The following is a 21,789-nucleotide window of genomic DNA, read 5'->3' as shown; positions in this document are numbered from 1 at the left end:
CATCTGTTTTAGCGTTGGCATCGTGGTAGCATTTGTTGTTGGTCTGTGTCTTGGTAAAGTGATAAAATCAAGGAAACCACTTTATACTGATAATTCACTTGCTGTAGGCAAGATAACGAAACTAAATGATGATAACTATTCGAATTGTTCGCATGAATATGAAACTGTCTTTACTGGTGAAAAACCTACAATTCAAAATAAAACTATAATATCTAGTGGATACTCTGTATTGAAAAAGACTGATGCCCCAAAATACAAGGAAATCAATCCTAATCCAATCAACCTAGAACATTCGGAATATATGTCACCTGAAACACATGCTTAGCTTTACCAGTGTTCAGGATGACAGAGATTCTTATGACATCAAGATAATTACATTTCAACCAGTTTTCATTTGTAATAATAACGATGTATTCATCTGATAAAACGGCATTAGAGTAGGCGAAAAAAATTTAAATTAAATGGATATGCCTATGTAAAGAGACACTCTACTCTAGTATATAGGTGTCATAATGGCCATTAATGAATATGCATAGGTTATTCTCTAAAGTAAACCAAAAATTGTATAATTAATATAAACTAGGCCTAATAGTAAGAGTAAAAAAACAAGGTATCGTTGTAAATATAATATTGTATGGTGGGAATTATAATTTCAATTTATAAGTGTATGTAAAGCCAAATATCTGTTCTGATAACTGCTGTGAGTTAGTTGAAGGGCAATGTCTTGCGCAGTATAGGTCATTGCAGATGTTTCCCCTTGTATATATGTTATAATGTTACAAGGCATTATTAAAACATTTTATGACATAAAATAAATATTATAATTTAGTTTAGTAGCCCCAAGGATGAGTAAGTTTAGCTAAATAAATTATTTTATTTTACTTTATTGTAAGATCTTTTTTAAATAATAAAACAATTTGTTACAAAATATATAAATGTTTCAGTTCCAATACTTAGAATAATTGAATCGTTTATTCGTGTGCTTACGATTCCAAACGGTGCCTTCACCAAATACGTGACAGTTTTAGTTAGTGTACTACATAACCCCATTTGATTGATCGATTAAAAGATTCAGTAAAACAATGAATGACGTTTTTATAACAATTAATAACTTTCTTTCAACTGGTACGGAAGCCCTCCCTGATGTCTATTACGTCATATATTGCGTCAGCAATCACATCACAGACATCTAATAACAATGGAAGTGATCGAACTAATAATAGCCCTAGCGAAAGAATTGTATCTTACATTTATATTTTCATTGTATTGTAACACTTTTCATTCATTTATTCATTCATTTGATCAAAATCACATACAAGTAAATAAACGGTTCATGAATATAACAGCATTACAAACAACATATTATAAAACAATTGTAACAATATTTTAAGATATTTAAAACCGTATAAAACTAAATGTTTAAAAAATTAGATGGAATTGAATATTGGATGGAAAATTTCCCTCTCCCAAAATCATACATTTCAGAAATACTTCTTCTATAATCTTTTCCCTATTTCAAAAAACCGAATCCGTCTAAAAATTGACTGGAACGAAACTTTTTAAAAGATAGAAAATAATAAAAAATGAATTGATTGTTTATTTTGGAAAGAAACTGAAGTCCTACTACAGGTGGTATATTAATTGTAGCATGAATTTATAAGTATATAAAACAGTTTCGACTATATACACGTTTAATAACTTCCGATATGCAGACCTAGAATTTTTGGAGGTACCTTAAGCCTTACGCTGACGTAAATCTTCAACTACCGATTAATACCACTGTGACCTTTTAATTTGTCGGTAAGCCTATATAAAGCCACCTCAGAAAAGCCATCACCTGTTGATTGGTATACAGGATCCCGGTCAAAGATGACTAGTTATCGCAAACTTATCCTTTTAATATGCATTTTACACGGCTTCTTTGAGGTACATTCAAATAATGATACTGAAGTAATACCATCTAGAGACACCGAAGCAAGACCTGCATACACTGATGCACCGCCTATAGAAACTGACAGAACCCCTATAGACACTCACGGAACCCCTATAGACAATGACGGAACCACTATAAACACTGTAGCAACATCTAGGCCCACTGAAGCAACACCTACAGACACTGAATCAACAGGTACTGATGAGGATGGAAAGACAAGTGATGTCAGTTCAAGTGACTACTCTAGCATCACAGACATCGACTACAGTATACCAATTAGCATTAGCGATTCATCTGATTATCCATACTCAAGTGATACATCAAGCGAAGTTAAAAAAACGGCTTTTAATGACGAACATGCCGAGTAAGTAATCATTGTTTAGTTTTATATTTTAATACCAAAGTACAGTCGGTCATCGAACGTATACAGTAGGCCTATTACATATGAACGTGCCTAATTAAAGATAACCAATATATAAACTAGAAATGATAATTGAGTAATTTCATTTCGAATGCTGTTTTATTACAGACAAGCGTACAAACGCTTTCATATACTTTTATATATTGCATGATCATTAAATTGCTAGGCCTATACATTCAATATAGATATTGGTGTTTTCTATGATTTTTAGAGAATATCTTATAACTACATCGCAACTATGGATATCAGACAGTATAGAAATCATATGTGTTGGATATCTTAAAAAACCAACAAAGGTTGAAATCAGAGTAGCGAACACGTACAGTTGGAATCCTAGATTTTCCATGTATCATTCACAAACATTCCATGAAGGCGGGAGCGATTGTTTCGAAGTTAAGGTAAAAGGAAACATATTCTTATTCTTTATACTTTCTTTATGTTTTAAACGGATATGGAAATTGTGTAGGCTTCATTACCAACACTAACAAAGGCTACGACATGGTGATTTAGCGGTGGGGTGATGTTATAAAGGAAGTAATCAACGCACAGAGTACACAATGCCCACCTCCAAGCAGCAATCGTATACATGCATGCTCTCGAGGCTACTAATTAAGCTAATAGCCTGTTATTTTAGATAGATGTTGTTATTTAGATTAGTTGATCATTGAATACTATGATAATGCTATTTATTAACTAACATAATGTAGGTTCCTGAAATATCAGCAGAGCACAGTTTGTCGGTGACATTGAGTGCACGTATAACGACTGCTGACACAGAGATTGAACGGCAGATGAAAATCCGCATTCGAAATGAACAAGTGGAAACATACATACAGACTGACAAACCAAAATACAGTGGTGGACAAGAAGGTAATTATGTAACAGGATTGATAATTTCAAATGTTACTCTACATAGGGGCCTACTAGCAATCCATTCCGAAAACAAACGTACACATTATTCAACACACATTAAAGACACGGTAATCTCATGGTTATTTTTTTCTTCATCTTCAGTTAAATTTCGAATGTTGTCCATCAAATCACCGTCATTAAAGGTTGTGAAGAACAATGTAAGTATACGATAAATGTGATATCATTGTGTGAGTGGTTGATGTAATAATAAGTTGGCTATGTAATTTAATTGTGAAGCAGTATACCTATTATTTTCAAGACAAGGCCAAGGTTTAAATTAAATAAGTGGAGTAGAACTTTTAAGGGTATACATTCGAATCTCAATAAAATGTCCACTTTGTCCAAAAGATGTGTCCAAAAGGAGAGGTTCTATTTTGACTTTTCTTCAGAAAACATTTGACAATTAAAAACATTTTTGCGAAAAGTGTTACGAACCGGCATGTTTATAAAAAAAAACGCCCACATCCTCTACAACATCGTAAATCTACAAAGCGTCGGGCCATAGTTAGTTACTTTTTATCACTAACAATTCAGTTGGATGTTTGATTGCATTTTTTTGCATTGAAGATACCAAGCATCTGGATTGAAGCTCCGAATGACATTCGAGTTAGGCAGTGGGTAGATGTGAAAGCAGACGAGGGTCTTGTTGATCTACAGATGATATTGTCTGATGAACCAATACTAGGAACGTGGACAATAAAAGCAATGATTGACGACAAGACAGTCACACAAACATTCGTTGTAGAGGAATACGGTACGTCCATTAGTTGGAAACATAAGTCTAAAGTAGACATTAATAAATTAATCTGCCGCTTCCATCCATCTTCCATCCATCCAAGCCAAGCAAAAAGGGTTTCCACACTCTACATATTAGAGGGGCGTCGTCATAAACCATAACTTGGGTGAGACGAAAATTGTGTCTTTGTTGTTCCATATGATTTATAAAAGAGTTTTTTTTTTCAGTTTTACCAAAGTTTGAAATTCTAATTGATACACCCTCATCTATTTACGTCCGTGATGAAACTTTTAAAGTCAACGTTTGCGGAATGTAAGTATAAACACATTTATTTGTCATATGTCAGAACTCCAGTCCCAAAGACTTGTAGCCTAATAAGACTTTGTTTATGTAGAGCATCTTGTGTATAAGTGTATCTTTGTGAACGGATTGCCACCTTTAAGAAGGATAGGGAATGAATTCGCGTATGGTTATTCGTGACAATTTGCCTAAATATATAAAAACAAAACAATACAAAAACAAGAATGCCATATTACATATTACTATTTTTCAAGAATGTGGTATTATTATTAATTAAAATATTAATACTTATTGTAGGTATACATACGGACAACCAGTCAGAGGATCTGTAAATGTTACCATTTGTTTTAGACATTCATATGACGAGTGTAACCCAGAAACTACTGTAGTAAGATATGCTAAAGTAAGTGAAATATTGTGTGTTAAAAGACTATGCATGAAGCTCGAGTTATTTGTATCGTCAATATAAACTAAAAGAATAATTAGCGCTCCCTCTGTCGCTCTCTGTGAACAGTTTCATCTCAGTTTCAGTACGTAATTTATGATTTATTTTTAGGATACTGGTTCAGCTGGATGTAGTGAATTTGATTTGACTTCAGAAGAACTTAAATGGGACAAAACAGACTATTATTATGAGAGTCAACAATTATCTATCAATGCGAATTTTACTGAGATTGGAACCGGTACGTAATAACACTCTCATGCCATTATTTGTACCATTACACTCATAAACATTCATTATTTGTATAATATTACTCTGCAATATTGGAACGTTTCTGTTGTAAAAAAAACATGTTAAATTATTGATACATTAACATTTTCAGACATCACTTTGACCAGCTCATCGCTGTCAACAACTATTAAAACGACGGCAGTACAAATAGAGATAACAGGTCTAAGCTATTACAAGCCCGGCATTGAATACAATGGAAAGGTAAAAGACAATTGAGAAGAATTGTTCACACTCCATTATTATTAAAGTTGCATAGACAGTTCAGGAAACTTGGTTAAATTTGAAAAATCCAAGCTATTGTTACTTAGAAGGTTAAATAATGTTTAATATTCGTTGTACCTATTTTGACCTAAAATAAAAAATAGTGGAAATACAGTTCAAGGATTCCAATCAAAGTAAGAACATTATCGCTGTATACATACACACATGTCATCATCATCATTCACAGGTGGTGAAGCATCAAAGGCGTCAAATTATGACTACGTTACTTGCGTTGCACATGCGTATTTTAGAGTGGGAACTTCAACACCTGAATTGGATGAATTTTGAACATTTAAAATACGCCATTTAAAAAGTGTATTTGATGTTTCACATAGGCCCTATCTATTTAAAATGGTTTCTACTTTAAAAAATATTAAAACCGTTTTCAAATCAAAGTTAAGTGAAATCCAGTTGATTATGATCGTTACCAGTAGGCTTTCATATTTTTTTTTTCAAGTTTGATCTTGAAAATATTTTGTTTGATTTCACAGGTCTTTATAAAGAATGTGGATGGGAGTCCAGCCAATGGTATTAATACAACGATACATATACAGGAAGAACGCGAATCTGACGTAATCCATGTATTCAACAGCTTCTCGAATAAAGGAGTTGTAACATTTAGATTTGACGCGCCTATTAATACGGCTATTGCTTCTCTACTTATTACGGTAAATTTACCATTATTCGCTGTGATATTATCAGCTTGTTATTCAATATAAGATTATATATATTTTCTTTGAATAATGCCTGTTACGATGCTTGGGAAATAGCAGTTTGTCGTATAGGCTTGTTAGACAGAAGATGTGTCATCTTGGTATGACCACTTGATTAAATATACATAATTTATTTACTACACATAACCCCTTTTTAAAGAAGTACTAATGTTATATTTGTAGGTAACAGCGGAAGGATATCAAACAGAAACGTATGACGATTTCTATGGTTATTACAGAATTAGAAACAATCCATCTAATACAAAGACAATTTCTGCCTTCTATTCGCCTAGTGGAAGTTTTTTGAACATCAAGCCTGTACCAAATGAAGTCAACTTCGGAGGTGTTTATACTTTTGATGTTGATTACACCATTCCGACCGGGGATAGTAAAACAATAAATTTACACTACATGGTAAGTGTTAATATTAGTATATAGGTTGTTTGAAGTTAACATCTAGTCACATGGAGAGATCATATCTCTTTCTATGAAACTATGAAACTGGACATAATCTATTTTTATTAAATATATTAGGTCATAGCTAGATCTGCTGTAGCAAAGTTTGGCAGTCTGGCGGTGGAGACGCCTTCTTGTTCTCGTGAAGAGAAACGAGAAACGCCATGGTCAGAGTATTCAGACTATTATATTACGGGATCAGAAGATGAATCAGGTAAGCCTAGATTGTGTTACTCATTTCATTATTCTGAGTATTTTCAACATATTATTATTATATTGTTTAAAAGGTACTTTCTAAAATGATAATTCAGGCCTCAGTTTGATTGTTTATTGTGTTTCGCTTCAATCTGCACACTTTCTAGATGCTATATCCTACCGATTCCTTTTCTATTTCAGACATTATTTTGAAAAGTTTGACGAATATGTCAATTTTCTTGTGTATATATTGTAGATTTATTTAACTTGTAAAACTATTGGTAAGTGTAAATGTTTTTTTGCTCATTTCGAACACGACGCTCAAACGTATTATGGTAATGTTCTTTTTTTCAAGTTGTAGGATTGGAACCATTGCCACCAACATGTCAATTCTCGTTTAAGTTATCTATTGATATTACCTCCAAAATGTCACCGGATGCCAAACTTCTAATTCACTACGCTCGTGAAGATGGAGAAATTGTTGCGGATTCAATTGAACTTAAAATTGTCAGAGGCTTACCTAATGAGGTAAACTATCATCACTTGTGTTAGTTGGGCTGACATTTACTTGACCAGAATTTTTAACCTAAAGGGACTCGGGCTTAAAATAGTAAAGAAAGAATTAGGCTATACATTTCTATCTGGCGTTTTTGAGTCTTCATTTTGGCAACCCGATATTTGAATTACACGGGGATTCGGTTTAACAATAATTGACCTATGAGAGTGGGAGAAATATTATTTGTAATTGTTTTCACCAATTTTAGTTATGGAATCTTAAAGTAAAGATATTAATGCAATATATACTAAGTAAGATTATTACAAAAATACGATGTGGCTATTATTCATAGTGCTACATAATTACTGAAAGTCACTAGGCCTATCTAAATACATTTTGAATTCGTATCAACAATTTTAAAAATCAATTACTCTAATAGGTCATTTTGGAATTTGAAGAAGATATGACAAGGCCTGGAGACAAAACAACACTTCTGGTTCAGGCAGCAGCCAATTCACTGTGTGCTGTTGGAATTGTAGATAAAAGTGTCCAACTCCTTGGAACAACTAACCAACTTACCGACGATAAGGTAGGTGATATTCTATTTTTTATTTATTTTGTACCATAACCAGAAACCATAATTCCATGCCTTTATTAAAGCATATGTGTGCTGAGCCTGCTATATATTGTATTATCAGAGCCTAGCACCTGATGACTTGTATCACTTTCATAAAGCAGACTGTAGGCCCAGTGTGCAAATAAAATGTTGAATGTTTGAGTAATTATCTATTTTGCCCAACTTTTGTAACGAACATTTTTGTTAATGCCTTGCATCAAGTTCAATTACACGCAGGTTATATTTTTTTTTATTATTAAGGAAGATTGTTTCATTCTTCCATGGTATTATATAAAACAATTGTATCTGGTTAACTAAAGGCACACACTTTACTAAATGTTTTAAATCAACAGAAATTGCCAAATGCAAATTCGAGTTTGGAACTATCATGTTTAAACTGTTGCCAGCCTTATTTTTTTTATTCCACACAGGTGTTTACCTCATTAACAACATATTCATTTGGTGTTTTCAACTACCCTTTGAATAAATGTAGACGTAGCTTGTTTAAAAATGAACAACAACATGACACTCCTCCTCCAAAAAAAGAGCGACGTTATTCAAATACGTACGTCAAAACGAAACACATGGATAGTGCAACTGTTTTTATGGTATGTATACTACGTATATCAAATAAACTAGAGTTTTAACTAGAGAAAGCAAAATGTGGTAATAAAGAGATAAAAAAACTTACAGTAGAAAATACAACAATACATATTTTATTTATGATTACTTTGATTGATGTTTTATGCATTTTTTCAGAATGCTGGCGTTGCGTTTACGACAAGTTTAGATGTAGAAACAAGACCTTGTTATGAAATCACAGGTATGATGAGATGGGTGTAATATAGTCTGGGAGTTTTTAACACTTGTTTATTATTTCAAAGACTGGAACCAGAAGTGGTCTATTTAGAAATATTAATAGTGAGAATGGGTAGGATGGTAATAATATGTGGTGATGTTGAAGGTCTACCAGGATTTCTAAATTGGACCATTTCGTATAGGCTAATCACTATTTATTGTAATAATAATGCTGTAATTATACTGTTAAAATACAATTATTTATGTCATGTTCGATTGGCATTCTACAGAATACCAAGTCGGGAGCGGCGATATGCTATCGTATACTTACAAAACAGTTGGTGAAATGATTTACGATGACGAAATAGCAGAAAACGAAGAAGATATATCATACCAATTCGTTGTCGAAACAAAGGAAGAACCTCCTGTTAAAATAAGAACATATTTTCCAGAAACACTCTTGTGGCAAATTAAAAGAACACGGTAGATACAAACGCGTACTAACATAATGAATAGTAATGAGTTATGGATAGACGAACGGCGGGTGCCGTTTGGAGGCAGCACTCGACACGAAGGGACCCATAGGGGAGAAGGAAGTTGTGATATGTGTCGTCCACACCTGTGCGCAATTCAGGCATGTAGGCATAGGCTGCAAGTCGCGGGTTATTCCCCCACTTACATTTAGGCTAAAACTAATAATATTTCGATATAGACGTCTGCTACAATAGCTCCAACCCTTCCCACATTAAACATGCAAAACAGGTCGACGCCCTTACCAAGTTACGTGTAATCATCCTTTCACTTATAGTAGTTTTTATATTTAGCATTTTCGGCAATCCTAAACTAAAAGTCTTCATTACAGTTGTTGTCTGTTTCCAGTTTCCGTGTTGTCCTGTTTTCATTTTTAGTTTATGGGCAGTCTCACACAAGCGTTGCTTTGTTGGAATTGTTCTCTCTTATCATTGTTAATTTATTATTATGAACTAAATGTTGCTTTGATTAATTGATTGAATACAATTTAATTTTTGAAAGCTATAGTAATATGTAAGCGCAACTGGTGGATACAATTTGCTGACTATCTTATTTTGATCTATAGTGACGAAGATGGCACGGCTAAGTTTGATCTGAAAGTTCCTGATACGATCACCGATTGGAAAGCAAATGGATTCTGTATATCACCAGACAGCGACATTGGTATTGGAGAAACTACAACATTACGTGCATTTAAACCGTTTTTCGTTTCGTTAACGCTTCCTTACTCGGTAATTCGCAACGAAAGTGTTCCATTGAAAGTAACGGTGTTTAACTACCTTGCTGACCAATGTCTTATGGTAAGATGATCCATAATATATCTGTCTTACCTTTTAAATCAATTCCTGTGTATATCAGTGTAAAAGACAATTATAAATACGTGGTAATTACAACAAAATACTAACTTACCAAGTGATGGAGTACTTTAGTATGCTCTTGGAACTTGTCGGGCAAATATCTGTAATGAAAAGTTAAGCATAATTTTAGCTTAATAACAAAAATGATTTGCATGCAATGTTCTTTTTTAAAAATTGATTTTCCGCCTTGTTTTTGACTGATATTTTTAAAGGAATTTTGGTTTTCTTAGGTCAAACTTGAGCTTAAGGAAAGTAGTAACTTTACAACATTGGGTAATGACTTTACACGTAAAGTGTGCGTTTGTGGAGGTGGGTCAAAGACTGTCCAGTACAGAATAGTACCACATACACTTGGAAATGTTCCCATTACAGGTAATTTTCTTTTGTATACTACACCAAAAAAATTGCGCAAAACATGAAATCAATATTATACTATGAAATGGTTTAAATTATTGTAGTGAAATATTGAACTAATTGTAATTAATTTAGAGTATTATATAAATTTATTTAAACAATTTAATATTTAATATTTTCTGCTATGGTTCATTTAAATTTAGTTTCTGCCGTGACCAAGGGTTTCAGTAAAGCAATTGGTCGTAGAATGTGTGACGGTGAACCTGATCGCCCAAACAAACAATACATTGGCTTGACCGATGGAGTACAGCGTGATTTGCTTGTTGAGGTAAGCGAAAACTAAACATACAAACAATTGCGTATACTATGACAACCTGCACACGACAATCGGTGCATGCTAGAATCGGCGTATAACTGCACATACCCAAATGCCCATACCATAAATTGTGCTTACCACTAACTGCGCATACACCAACTGCGCATTTCACTAACTGCGCATAACATAATGCATTTTCCTATCTCAATGTTTCTTTCTAACCTTCATTCATTACTATATGCTATTGTATTTCAGTTTGTTACACACTGTACTAATATATCTAGCATTGAAACACATCCAATTCAAACTTATCTAGAAATTAAGACAGTTTGTATTTTTTGTTTTGTTTTTTGTTTGTTAGCCTGAAGGGATAGAAAAGGACGAAACGCAGTCATCAATTATATGTTTAAGCAGCAATGAAACGAACGAAAAGGCAAGCTATAAAGTAAACTTCCCTGAAAACATTGTACCTGGATCGGACAGAGTGACATTACAATTAATTGGTAGGCCTATGTTCGTGTGTGTTTGAAACAAAACGAAATTGTATGAGAACGATTGCGATCATTATCTCAATATAATGTAAAACGTTGGTGTAGGCTATATACATAAATTCATTATAATGTATTCGATTTGAAAATGCTAATACGTTTCCGTGATACATATATTGTTTGTAGGAGATATAATGGGGCCAGCTCTCAACAACATCAATCACCTAATCCGGTTACCAACTGGTTGTGGAGAACAGAATATTGTAAAGATGGCGCCAAACGTTTACGTCTTAAAATACCTTATAAACACAGGTCAAATCGAGGCTCGGCTAAAACAAACTATAGTTAACAACATAAGAGCAGGTGAGTTAATTAATTTCACAACCTACTGTGTGTTTGTTTCCTAAATGAGATTTACAGCTACTTGAATACAATTATTCTGCAGCCCAATTGAAACATTATCCTAAGCCACAACCTAAATGCCTGCACAAAATCGCGATTTCCAAGCCTCCGAGAACCAGTATAACGTGTGGGAAATCTGCATAACTGTGTTGAGCAATGTGGTCTATTAATAAGATATGCTTCTCTAATTTAAAGGTGTATCTTATTGAATTGAAATGAGAGAGGTAGACAGAAAACAATTTAAAAATAATTTAATTTTAGGCTATCAACGAGAGCTGAATTATCGCAGACGAGATGGATCATATAGTGCTTTTGGCCAATCCGACTACGACGGTAGTACCTGGTAAGTTGTTGGAGAGCTGATTGACAACTTTAAGTTACATAAAGATGAAAACAAAAAAATTAAATAATTAAATAAATGTGTTCTTCTATTACTACAATCATTGCATATATTTGTAATCAAATATTTAAAAAATTAGTTAGAGTAAATAGATAAAAATGTTGAATTCTCAATATACATGTTTCTTCATTGGATTTTTCTTTAAAAACAACAATAATCATTATATCTATAGGTTAACAGCGTTCGTATTAAGAACGTTTGCAGAATCTGATGAATTCATTGAAATAGACAGCAAACTAATGAGAGAGAGTCTTTCGTGGTTGATAAACCAACAAAACAAGAAAACAGGTTGTATCATGTCAAGAGGAACTCTATTTAACAAGGCTATGAAGGTATGCCTATTTGACTAAGCGAATAATATTAACATCATGCATCAGCTAGTTGCTCAGAATATTTGGTAGCATTTTGAACAACTTTAAGCATAGCACATGTAACTCGTGCTCAATGTAATGACATGGGCTTTAATATCTATGCCTACTTAGGGCGAATGATATTCAGTATAATTCTCACTTTTTCTCATTTGTGCAAATGTTCCTGTCGTTTGTCGATAGGGTGGTGTTTCAGATGAAATAACGTTGACAGCATATACATTGATAACAATGACTGAAGCTGTTGGTCAGAATTTGGTAAGTATTTTAAGAAATTATTTTGAAAATAAATGTATTGTTTAAACAAATGACAAAATAATATAATCCAAAGCATCAAAATAGGTAATAATCAATATAGGTAATTTTTTATATATTCTTTCATTCTTATTTCTCAGAACAGAGGTGTTGATCTGGCCAGTAAATGTCTTGTTAATCGATGGGATGACGTTGATTCGGGTATTCGGAATGACCCTTATTCGGTTGCATTGCTGGCGTACGCATTCAAACTCTCCAAAAACATCCGTTATAAAGAAGTGCTTAGCCAATTAAATGAACTTGCAATTGAAGAAAGTAAGATTCAATATAATTATAATCTACAATTATTGCTTTGTCAATTTCAAAATAAATATAATAGTTAAACATTTACATTATTTTTACAGATGGATTGAAACACTGGGAACGTCCTGAAGGCCTAAGACCTAAGAACACATGTTATTACTGCCGAGCATCTTCAGCGGAGGTAGAAATGACTGCTTACGCTCTTCTGGCGCTTGATTTAGAAGTTGGCGCCGACCAAATAGAAGCATTAAAGATCTCTAAATGGCTTATTAAACAACAAAATGCCAATGGTGGATATTCGTCTACCCAGGTTTGTACAGCCATCACGTTATTGTTACTTAATTGTTTCGTACCATTGCTACAAATTAACTCAATAACTTTCTTTTACAATGTATTTAATCTAACAGGACACAGTGATTGCGTTAAAAGCACTGTCATATTTTTCCGAGGCACTTTACACAGGGGAAACGACCCAGATGAGTATCACAGCGACCTCGTCGGCTGGAGGTGAAACCGAAACATTTGAATTAGACTCCTCTAATCGCCTGTTACTTCAGAGAATGGACATAGAAAAAGCGCCAACAACTGTTGATATTGAGGCTTCCGGGACTGGGTGTGCTCTTATACAGGTATAATATTAAATGTATAATATTAAATGTATATTATAAAAGAAAAAACGAAAATAGAGAAACTCTGAACACTCTAAAATTAAAATGAAAAGTGAAAATAAGTCATCTAAAAAGTTTCTAGAATTATAGTGTATACTGTTTATTTATATCCTAGGTTCAATCACTCTACAACATCTATGAAAAACCAGAAGTGGAAGTAGAACCATTCAGTATCAGTGTAGAATCAATCCCAGATGAAAAGCTTGGGTGCCAGAAACAGACTGTGCGAATTACTGTATCGTAAGTTTATGATTTTATAAATTTACACAAAAAAGACACAACAGTAACGCCAGATCACATACACTAAATTAAAAAAAAATATTCGCTGCGCCTCAGGATGCAGATAAAGCAATGATTATAGGGTTGGTACACCTGGATACGCCACAAACAGCAAATACTACTGTAGCATAAGTAGATTGGACACACAATAAAACAATGATTCTCTATAAGATAATCTTGTTTTTTATTGTTGATATATAAATAATTCGACGTGCAGGTACAATGGTGAAGACCAAGTATCCAGTATGTCTATTGTAGAGGTTAAGCTTGTTTCTGGATATTATGCGGATAAAGATTCACTCAAAAGTCAGGACACACTATCGATAAGTCAGGAAGCAGTGCTTATTAAAACACTTGGATTCAAGAGATATGAAGCTAATGGTAACATGCTCGAGTTTTATTTTGATGAGGTAAGTCGTATTCAAATCTAATTAATATACTGTATATTGTTTTAAATGCTGTGTGATTTCTATGCCATAAATTACTTAATAACGCACATACACTTTTATACATCTTCTGTATTATAGACTACTAGTTATTATTATTCCTCCTAAAGCTTGGTTCCCACTAGCGACGAAACGTAACGCAATCTACGCAACGTAAGCAAATGCCCTTCTAAAGCGTGGTTCCCACTAGAGACGCAACGCAAGGACGTAACGCAACGCAAGTGAATTGACCAATCACAAGCGATGGCTTATTCGCTTGTGATTGCTAACTGTCTATAACTTCGCTTGTCATTGGTTAACACGCTTGCGTTGCGTTTAAGTCCTTGCGTTACGTTCTAGTGGGAACCAAGCTTAATTATTTGCCCCGCCTGCGTGAAATCAAACCTGCGATATTTGCAGCCCTATTGCGTCGTCGGTTACCACTTGTGATTACGCAATATATCACTTTGCGTTGCGTTCTAGTGGGATTCACGCTTTTTAGGCATACAAATTGCCGATATATGAAATAATTTTTGATTTGTAGGCCTACTCAGTTATGTAGAAAAAATAAAATTCATATTCGTTTCAATTTCAGTTCACCTCTGAACCATTCAGCTTCGAATTTGATGTGGTACAAGAATTAAAAGTAAAGAATTCTAAGCCTGGAATAGTAACCGTGTATGACTATTATGAAGCAGGTAGGACACCATTGTAACAATATTGTACTAAAAAAAATATGTATATACATTCAACAAAAATGTATATTGTTGATCCATGTCATACATTCTTGTTATTCTCTCTATTTTTTTATTTTTTATTCTCGCCAACTGTTTTCTCTGTTTTAAGGAATCAATTTTGAAAACATATTTGAAAAACGTAAATAGTCTCCTTCCATATGATTTAATTTATTTATATGTTTCATATTCTGTTTTGATGTGTGTGAGTTGTGCGGATTTTGCACTTTAAAATCTAGCAACTTATCCTGCTTACATACCATAGTAGGCGGAAATATAAAAATAAGAAAGATGCTGAATTTGATGTTGAGAAGAATGAGGAAAAAAAGAAGAAGATCGTGATGATTTTGTCTTTAAATTTAATGGTATTTTGTTTACTTTGTCTTTTTACAGAATTGAAGTCTGTTAAATCCTACAAGTTTTGTCGGTAGTCACTTTACCACCAGGCAGTATATGAAAGATGCTACCTAACCATCAGATTAGTTAAAACATAATAATTGTTCAATAAAGTTTTCTATGATTAAATTTACAGTTAATCTTTGATGAGACTACTATCTTCATCTTTTTTTTAATATTGTTAATTGTACTATTAAAACATTAAAGAGGTATTGTCCCCTGAAAAAATAATTCTTAAAAACATTTTTGTTGAATATTCCATTTTTAATGTAACATAATAGTTATCCACTTTGACCAAAAATTGGATCGAAAAAAAATGTATTTACCTGGAAAAAATGTAATTTAAACCAAAAAAATGGTCAAATTGGCTGCCAGCCAATGGATTTTTGGTTGAATTTAACCATATATTTTGTCATTTTACAAGTATAAACATTATTTTATTTTCGTTTTTTTTTCTATGGAAGTGATTAACTTTATTAAAACTACAAAACAACATATTCAAAGTGTGATTTAATTAATCTTCATTTTTCATGTTTTTGAGGGACAATACATCTTTAACTATTCATTAAAAATTACTCTAGAATATTCATATTGCATTTTACAAGTTTCTATTGACTATAGTAACTATTAATAATCTGTTAAATAAATATTTCCTGAAAAATATGTTGAAGTACCTGTTATTTGACTCAATTAACATTTATAATAGGTCTACAAATAATGGTGCTGCGGAATTTGTTAAAAGCTATTTATAGGTCGACATGGCATGCTAAATTTAATGTTTTGAATCAATTATTTCAAAGCATAAGACAAGATGTTTTGAGTAGAACTTAAACTGAATACCGATTGACGTTAAGTAAACATTATTTAGAACGAATAACTCACGCGATCAAAAGAAAACCATCGAGGAATAAGCAACCCACGGTTATTATATTAGTTTCTATACTTTCTCGTATTACTACATTAAACATCACTTTGATGAAGTAAACCAATATGGTAAATGTTTAAGTTGTTCGAATGTTGGTTAATGTTGATGTATTACAGTTCGGTTGTTAATACTCAATGCCTACAATACATCCTACTGAAATTCAAGTGTGGGTGGGAGATACCGTAAATCTTCTAATAGTAACCCACACTCTAATAGTACCCCCCACCCCCTTCCAATAGTAACCCACCTTATAAGCCAATCTATGATATTAACCCACAAAAACTTATGATGCAGCCGTATTTTGAAAATAAGGAGATAATGCATGTTGATCTCGGGCGTAGGGGAGGATTTAGTGTTTTTGAGTTTATAAAATAAAGTTAAGAGTTCAACCAAATTTGTTTATTTGTACTGTTTTATTATTTTGCTATGAGTTGCTGACCGGAAAAGTTTGGGATGGGTTACTATTTTCAGGTGCCTAATTTAAGATTAGTAATAGTAACCCACTACTCTAATAGTAATCCCGCTTCTAATAGTAACCCACCCTAAAAAAACAATAAAAGAATAATAACCCAGGGTAACAATTAGAAGATTTACAGTAATGCAACTTTAGAATGTACCATGAGGGTGACACCTTCTGAGATGAAAATGATTTAAAACGTATATGGGCGCTACTACATTCATAGTGATTGAGGAGGAAAGAGTTATCGATGCCAGATATGAATTAAACATTGACGACGATAGAAGGAAGAGTACACTGACAATATTAAATATTACAGAGGAGGATGGTGAAGCTCAATATTACTGTCAATATGGAAATAGATCAATGAATGCAATACTCCTAGTTCTTATGGGAAGTAAGTTAGACATAAAATATCCAGAGTTTCAATCTGATATCAGTACAGTAAATACATAGAAAACACTTACGCTAACATGCAGTGCAAGTAGTGGCAATCTCGAGCCATTATTGCAATGGTACAGAAACAGTAAAACGGTTATAGAACAAGATAGTGGTAGATCCGATGACAACAAATCTTATCTAGCTGGTTTAAAATAATTGCTGACTGCTGAAGATGAGATGTCAATATGTAGAGCAGAAGGCATGTCATCAACTGTTAACCAAAGTTGTTCTGTAAAGCCCACCATTCCACCAAAGGTCACTCTCATTACAACCCTGACATCCTTTGCTGTTATGGACTCGTTAGAATTTACATGTAAAGTGATGAGTCCGTGGAATGTTACCCCTTATATCTGGAAGTACGATAATAAACCGATTGATATGACAAGTACACAATTCAAACTCAACAGTGACAACACTGAGTTAACTATATCAAATTTACAATGCCAAGATGAAGACAATGTAGTAGAATGTACAGCTGTGACGTCATCTGGATTAAGTGGTAGTGATTCGGTAATTATGTCAATGTATGATTCGAATGAGAAACAGGAAAATAGCACACTTTTAATAATGTTAATGGTAGTGGTTGGATCTGTAGTTTTGACACTGTTGGTATGTTTTTCTCTGTTCATATTCTTCCAAGATCAAAGATAGAGACGACAAAAAGATAACCAAAAACAAGAAGAAATTCTGACAATAAAAACCAGTCTAATACAAATGGGAATTAGCACGATGCCCTCTAAACAGTATGTCATTGTCAGAGAATATTTCTCACGAAACTAGTGTTTTCATCCCCTGAACTAACCACTTCAAGATATTCTTGTGAAAGGCATACCGGTATAACTGATAGAAATGAGACTGAAGGAAGAAATAGCTCCGAAACATCGTCATTGGAAGACAATGAAAGCAATGGTAAAGTTAACAAGACTAAAATCGGACACGAATTAATGAATATTCTATATTTGGTATTAAACAATATATAAATTATTTACACACCAGGTATCGTTTGAAGTTATACGGTATGTAGCATAAATTATATGTAGCATAAAATTAGTATTTCGAAATTTTAAATTTAAGCAATTAAATTGAAAATTTTCCAATCGTTCTAATTTTATTCCTCGACATTTCTTGGGATTTTAAAGCAATGCTTTAGTTATAATATAGATAGAAAATCCGAATTAAAAAAAAACTTATTGTTTGTTAAATTGTTAGAATCTACATTAATATTTATAATATGTCTACAATAATGGTGGTAGGAAAGCTATTTTTAGGTGACACTTAAATGACATGTTTTGAAAAAGAAATTCAATACCGGTACCGTTGTTAACGGTAAGTAAATATTATTTACACACATTGAATACAATGTGCCATTGCGTGTGATACACAACAAAACATGGATTGAAATACAGTATAATAGATGCGTTTAACCGAGACCAACAGACAACCATCGATAACACTAATCAATCGTTTCAGTTTCTGTAAATCTTATTAAATACATTTGGATCAGATAAGTTCTCGTTTTTTTTTATATTAAACATCATTTTGGAAATTAAAGCAAGATGGTATATTTGTATTTTATTCGATGTTGGTTAATGTTGACTTATTGCAGATCGTTGGTTTATGCTCAGATTACCACAATACATCCTACTGAAATACAAGTGTTTGTTGGAGATAATGCTACTTTTGAATGCAGCACTAGTGATACTCCTTCAAGCATGACGAAATGGATGTGGTTTAAAACATTCAATAAAGTGGCTACACAAATAGCGATTGAGGAAGGATTTATCGATGTAAGATATAGATTAAACATTGATGACGATGGAAGGAAGAGTATATTGACAATATTAAATATCACCGTGGAGGATGGTAAATATAAATATGTATGTCATTATGGTTCTTTATCATCAATGGATGCTATACTCAAAATCATTGATGGAACTAAGTTAGACACAAAATATCCAGAGTGCCAATCTGATAACAGTGTAGTCAATACCGAGAAAACACTTGCATTAACATGCAGTGCAAGTGGTGGTGATCCAAGGCCATTATTACTATGGTATAGAAATGGCGATAAGTTTACAGAACAGGTTCAATACCAAAGTTATGAAAATAAAATGTATTATATTGCTGTGTTGAAGCATTTGTTGACTGCTGAAGATGAGACGGCAATATTTACATGTAGAGCAGAAGGTATCGCAGCAACTGTCAATCAAAGTTGTTCCATAAGGCCAGCAATTCTACCGACGGTCACTATCATTACAAACAAAACAACTGTTGCTGTTGGCGACTCATTAGAATGTACATGTAAAGTGATGAGTCCGTGGAATATTACTACTTATACCTGGAAGTACGATAATAAACCGATTGATCTGACAAGTAAAACGTTCAAACTCAACAGTGACAGTACTGAATTAACTATTTCAAATTTACAATCAGCAGATGCTGAGAAAGTAGTAGAATGCATAGCGAATACGTCATTTGGATTGAGTGGTAGTGATTCTGTAAGAATTACAATATATAATCCAAATGAGCAGGAAAATCGTACATTTTTATTAATATTTGTAGTAGTTGGAGCTGTGGTGTTTATACTTTTGGTATGTATTGCAATTTTCATACTATGTCAAAATCGAAAACGGCAAAAAGAAAACCGGATAAAAAAGGAAAATTTAACCGACTACGATATCGTTTTTAAAACAAATGACAACATGCGTGGTGTACCTCAAAACAATCTAAATATTACGGAAGATATAGCTAAAACTTGTGAACTAGCAACTTATTCACATGAGAAGTGTATAACTGCTAAAAATGAGACTAAAGGAACATATCGTTTCGAAACTTATGGACGTTCATCAGACCAGAATGGAAATACGACAAACGAAGATGATATTGATGCTTTGTATGCACAACCGGTAAAACCTAGAAAATCGGATATTCAAGCAAACGCTGTGGGCCTGCCACCAGATTTGAGAGAATTATATGCAAAACCAATGAAGGAAACAAACGGAACAGTTAGAAACACTAATGAGGAAGTAGCTGATTTTGGAGAACTTTACGCAAAACCAAATAAACGGGACAAAGGTCACGTGGAACACGTCAATAACGAGGAAGTAGCTGATGTTGAAGAGCTTTACGCAAAACCAAATAAAGGGGACAAAGGTCACGTGAAACACGTCACTAACGAGGAAGTAGCTGATGTTGAAGAGCTTTACACAAAACCAAACATAAGGAACAAAGGTCACGGGAAACACGTCTATAACGAGGAAGTAGCTGATGTTGGAGAGCTTTATGCAAAACCAAATAAAAGGGACAAAGGTCACGTGAAAAACAATAATGGGGAAGTACCGAATTTGGAAGACTTTTATGCCCAAATTTGAGAAATAGAAAGCAGCAGGCTTCTTCTACCGATAACATACTTTTACATTAAAGGGGACCACTCTCGGTATAAAACGTGTTTCTTATAAATACAATATGTTGTACCCACATTGAAAATCTCACTAGTTTCATACTCATTTGCATAAATGAGAGCTAATGCTCTAATTAGTAGTTGCAATGTATATTTTTCAGATCACTTGATCATCTGGCCGCATAAAATAATCAGTAGGCCTAGACCTAATCGTTTAATCTATCACCTGTCAATTAGTTCATACATAAAGTTATAGCACACAGATATAATTTAGAAGTTAGCCTCATATCACGTGGTGCGACATTATTGAATTTACTCTACTTCAGACATACAATAAACCTCCTCTTTATAACTATATACAAATCCAATTATTCCATGCTAAATTGGATTAATTATTACAAAGCATAACAAAAATGTTCCGAAAAGAAACTCAACTCAATACCGTTGATAATATTATGTAAGTAATGTAAAGTAAACATTATATAACCCACAATGAATAAGATATCAAAATAAACAAAACATGAATTCATTTGTAACCGAGACCAACAAACAACCATCGAAGAAACACTAACCAATAGTTTCAGTTTCTGTGAATCATAAATAGATCAGATAAGTTCTCGTTTTTCTGATATGTTATTATGTCTGTTATTATTTATTTGTATTATGTAAATTGATAACATTATCATGATATCCTTGATAATTAATTGTTTTTGAAAACTAGTACAGTACAGTTATTTAATAACGGTATAGCAGTCATTATTTTATTTTGTATTAAATTATTTTATTGGTTAATTAATATAATCGGTTAAAATTGATTGTTTTAATGCCATGCCATAGAACTACAACTGATTTCCAACAGAGACGATTGAAATTATTTTGATGGTAATAATAATAATTGTAGTCTAGCGCCTAATATAATGTTTCTAAGTGCTTATCACACAAATATGATGACCATTGTGCTTGATGTATAAATATATTGAATCCTGACACATATACTTGAGATTTATCTGTTTGGTTTTATAAAAGGTCTATTTTTTTTAAATACTAATAACTACAACATAATAATACATAATAAAATACATTAGATGAGAAATATGTATTACTTTTGTTTACTATTTGAGACGCCCTCTCCCAAGGTATTCATAAAGCTAGAATTTGTGTTCCTATGAGAATAGTAACTTCATGAAAAACATGTTTAAATACTACTGTACTGGTATCGA

The 21,789-nt window shown here is 33.1% G+C and overlaps 3 protein-coding genes across 3 annotated transcripts in view; 2 read left to right on the top strand and 1 right to left on the bottom strand.

Annotated features, from left to right (window-relative positions):
- LOC144854870 (uncharacterized) overlaps window positions 1–10,043 on the bottom strand; it is a 37,533-nt gene extending 27,490 nt beyond the window's left edge. Inside the window, exon 1 of the mRNA XM_078712872.1 lies at window positions 10,011–10,043. The gene's annotated coding sequence lies outside the window, so the exon portion shown is untranslated. The remainder of the gene's footprint in view (window positions 1–10,010) is intronic.
- LOC144853507 (pregnancy zone protein-like) lies at window positions 1,870–16,597 on the top strand. The gene is made up of 32 exons (XM_078711201.1): window positions 1,870–2,297; window positions 2,566–2,752; window positions 3,062–3,224; window positions 3,369–3,424; window positions 3,834–4,020; window positions 4,230–4,314; window positions 4,600–4,705; window positions 4,859–4,985; window positions 5,127–5,236; window positions 5,788–5,964; window positions 6,193–6,423; window positions 6,544–6,679; window positions 7,016–7,188; window positions 7,596–7,745; window positions 8,204–8,380; window positions 8,532–8,595; window positions 8,861–9,053; window positions 9,667–9,901; window positions 10,189–10,330; window positions 10,516–10,640; window positions 10,990–11,131; window positions 11,303–11,479; window positions 11,780–11,861; window positions 12,091–12,250; window positions 12,470–12,544; window positions 12,682–12,856; window positions 12,946–13,154; window positions 13,252–13,473; window positions 13,628–13,752; window positions 14,009–14,201; window positions 14,812–14,914; window positions 15,344–16,597. The coding sequence occupies exons 1-32, from the start codon at window positions 1,870–1,872 to the stop codon at window positions 15,379–15,381; spliced, it is 4,953 nt and encodes a 1,650-aa protein (XP_078567327.1). The 3' UTR covers window positions 15,382–16,597.
- Window positions 16,598–18,352: 1,755 nt separating this feature from the next.
- On the top strand, window positions 18,353–21,593 carry LOC144854059 (uncharacterized). Its single transcript, XM_078711942.1, has one exon. It carries the CDS (start codon window positions 18,726–18,728, stop codon window positions 20,538–20,540), a length of 1,815 nt encoding a protein of 604 aa, XP_078568068.1. The 5' UTR covers window positions 18,353–18,725; the 3' UTR covers window positions 20,541–21,593.
- Window positions 21,594–21,789: the final 196 nt, after the last annotated feature.

Source organism: Antedon bifida, chromosome 10 (assembly GCF_963402885.1).
Source record: "Antedon bifida chromosome 10, ecAntBifi1.1, whole genome shotgun sequence".
Lineage (NCBI taxonomy): Eukaryota > Metazoa > Echinodermata > Crinoidea > Comatulida > Antedonidae > Antedon > Antedon bifida.
Note: the sequence above shows the minus strand (reverse complement) of the source record. Positions and strands in the feature narration are given on the sequence as shown.